The 1,604-nt window shown below is 37.1% G+C and overlaps 1 protein-coding gene across 2 annotated transcripts in view; it reads right to left on the bottom strand.

The window, feature by feature from the left end:
* The window catches only part of CRLS1 (cardiolipin synthase 1), a 31,655-nt gene that overhangs the window by 5,823 nt on the left and 24,228 nt on the right, over nucleotides 1–1,604 (bottom strand). For both annotated transcript variants that reach the window (XM_023537372.1, XM_011370068.2), the window contains exon 6: nucleotides 1,382–1,473. In XM_023537372.1, coding sequence (XP_023393140.1) covers nucleotides 1,382–1,473 — 92 coding nt within the window. The remainder of the gene's footprint in view (nucleotides 1–1,381; nucleotides 1,474–1,604) is intronic.

Below are 1,604 nucleotides of genomic sequence, written 5' to 3'. Positions count from 1 at the left end.
GAGTTTAAAAAATAAAAAAGGCTATGTGGTACAATTTTTTTACAAGAATTTAAATACACTGCTTTTAAGACTTCATTTGAATCAGTAATGTCAAATCATTAATCTAGTTAATGACCCTGAAAAATATTAGTAATTGTCATTTTTACCCAGACGTTACTCTAGGTGTCTTTCATTTTATCTTCACAACCACCTCACCTTCTAGAGGAGGAAACGGAGCTCCAGAGAGCATGTTCAGGGCCACAGAACTACGTTTGGGCTTGGCTTGGCTTCAACTCTACAGCCATGTGCTCTTTCTACTGCTCCATGCTGCTTAGAGTATTAGACTCTATTTCCTGAATATCTAAGACATTTAAAATAAATTTCAGCTTTCTTTGATTTTTCTTTAGGTGAATTACTAGCATAACCAGATTTGCTTGAAATTACATCAGTGATGCTCACGGCTTGCTGAATGCTTGCAGCTAACGGGCTAACTTTTTAGTGCACCATGCACTTCTGCTTCTACCAGGTGAGGTGTAGGGCCATCAAGATTCAATTTTCATTTGATCCTAAAGCTGTTCATGCCAGTTTAATATTCTAAACCTAATATTCATAAGCCAACGAAACGTACAAGTAGGAAAAGTTGCTATTTCTGAAAACTAAGTTGGATGCTCTGGAAAAACTTGGACAAGGCCAGTTGCTAAAAAAATTACTATCAAAATATGCAGGGAATATAATTGTTAAAATACTGGAGAATATGGTAAGAAACCTAGAAAGTTTCTATACTCAGATTGCTTTGTAAATGTCTTAAATTTTTACATCACTTTAAAAGAAGCAGAAAATGAAAATCAGAGAGGTTGTATTATGTAGTTCACTCAAGAAAAAGTTTGAATTTGACATGTTTTCAAGGCTATAATTAAGCACAATAAGATGAAATTCAAACTCCTTTCTCCAAGCTTCTCCCTCACTCTGCCCCTTTGACTAGGCTGGATGCACTTTCCCTTGGACTCTGCTACCCTCTGACTTTGCTCAGGGTGTCCTGCCCCTGAATGGCCTCTTCTCAGTCTCTCCCTGTAAAAAGTTCACCTAGACCTCCTCATGGCTCAAAATTCCACTTCTTCCCTAAAGCTTTCCTTCTTCTTCTAAACTACAACTCTTTCCTTCCTCTGAACTCCAACACATTATCTGTACTTCTCATCTCTTTTAACTTGCATGAAAGCTTCTATAATTTCTACATCCTGTATTTGATAATAAGCTTCTTAAGAATGATATCAATCCTAAAATATACTCCAGAGCTTTACCCAGTTGGTGCTCAATAAACACTATAAAAGCAAAGTAATTCTAGGACTGCCAAAATTAGCCATTTAGTTGACATTCTCACAGGGTAATTCTACATTTAGCTTACCATAGTATCTGAAGGTAAATGCTGTCAGCATAATTGAAAACCGGAGCTGCCAAAGAAGCTGCCACCAAGATTAACTGGACTGCCGTGTTTACCTAAAAAAAAAAAAAAAAAAAAAAAAAATGAACAAACCGGCCAGATCCTGTTTCCAGCTCATGAGACAAAGGCATAGCCCATCACGGTGTAACACAACATACCCTCAGCATGCTTGATGTTATAACATCCC

This window comes from Pteropus vampyrus, unplaced genomic scaffold (genome assembly GCF_000151845.1).
Source record: "Pteropus vampyrus isolate Shadow unplaced genomic scaffold, Pvam_2.0 Scaffold7, whole genome shotgun sequence".
NCBI classification, from domain to species: Eukaryota; Metazoa; Chordata; class Mammalia; order Chiroptera; family Pteropodidae; genus Pteropus; species Pteropus vampyrus.
The sequence above is the reverse complement of the archived record's forward strand: the minus strand, read 5'-3'. Positions and strand labels throughout refer to the sequence as shown.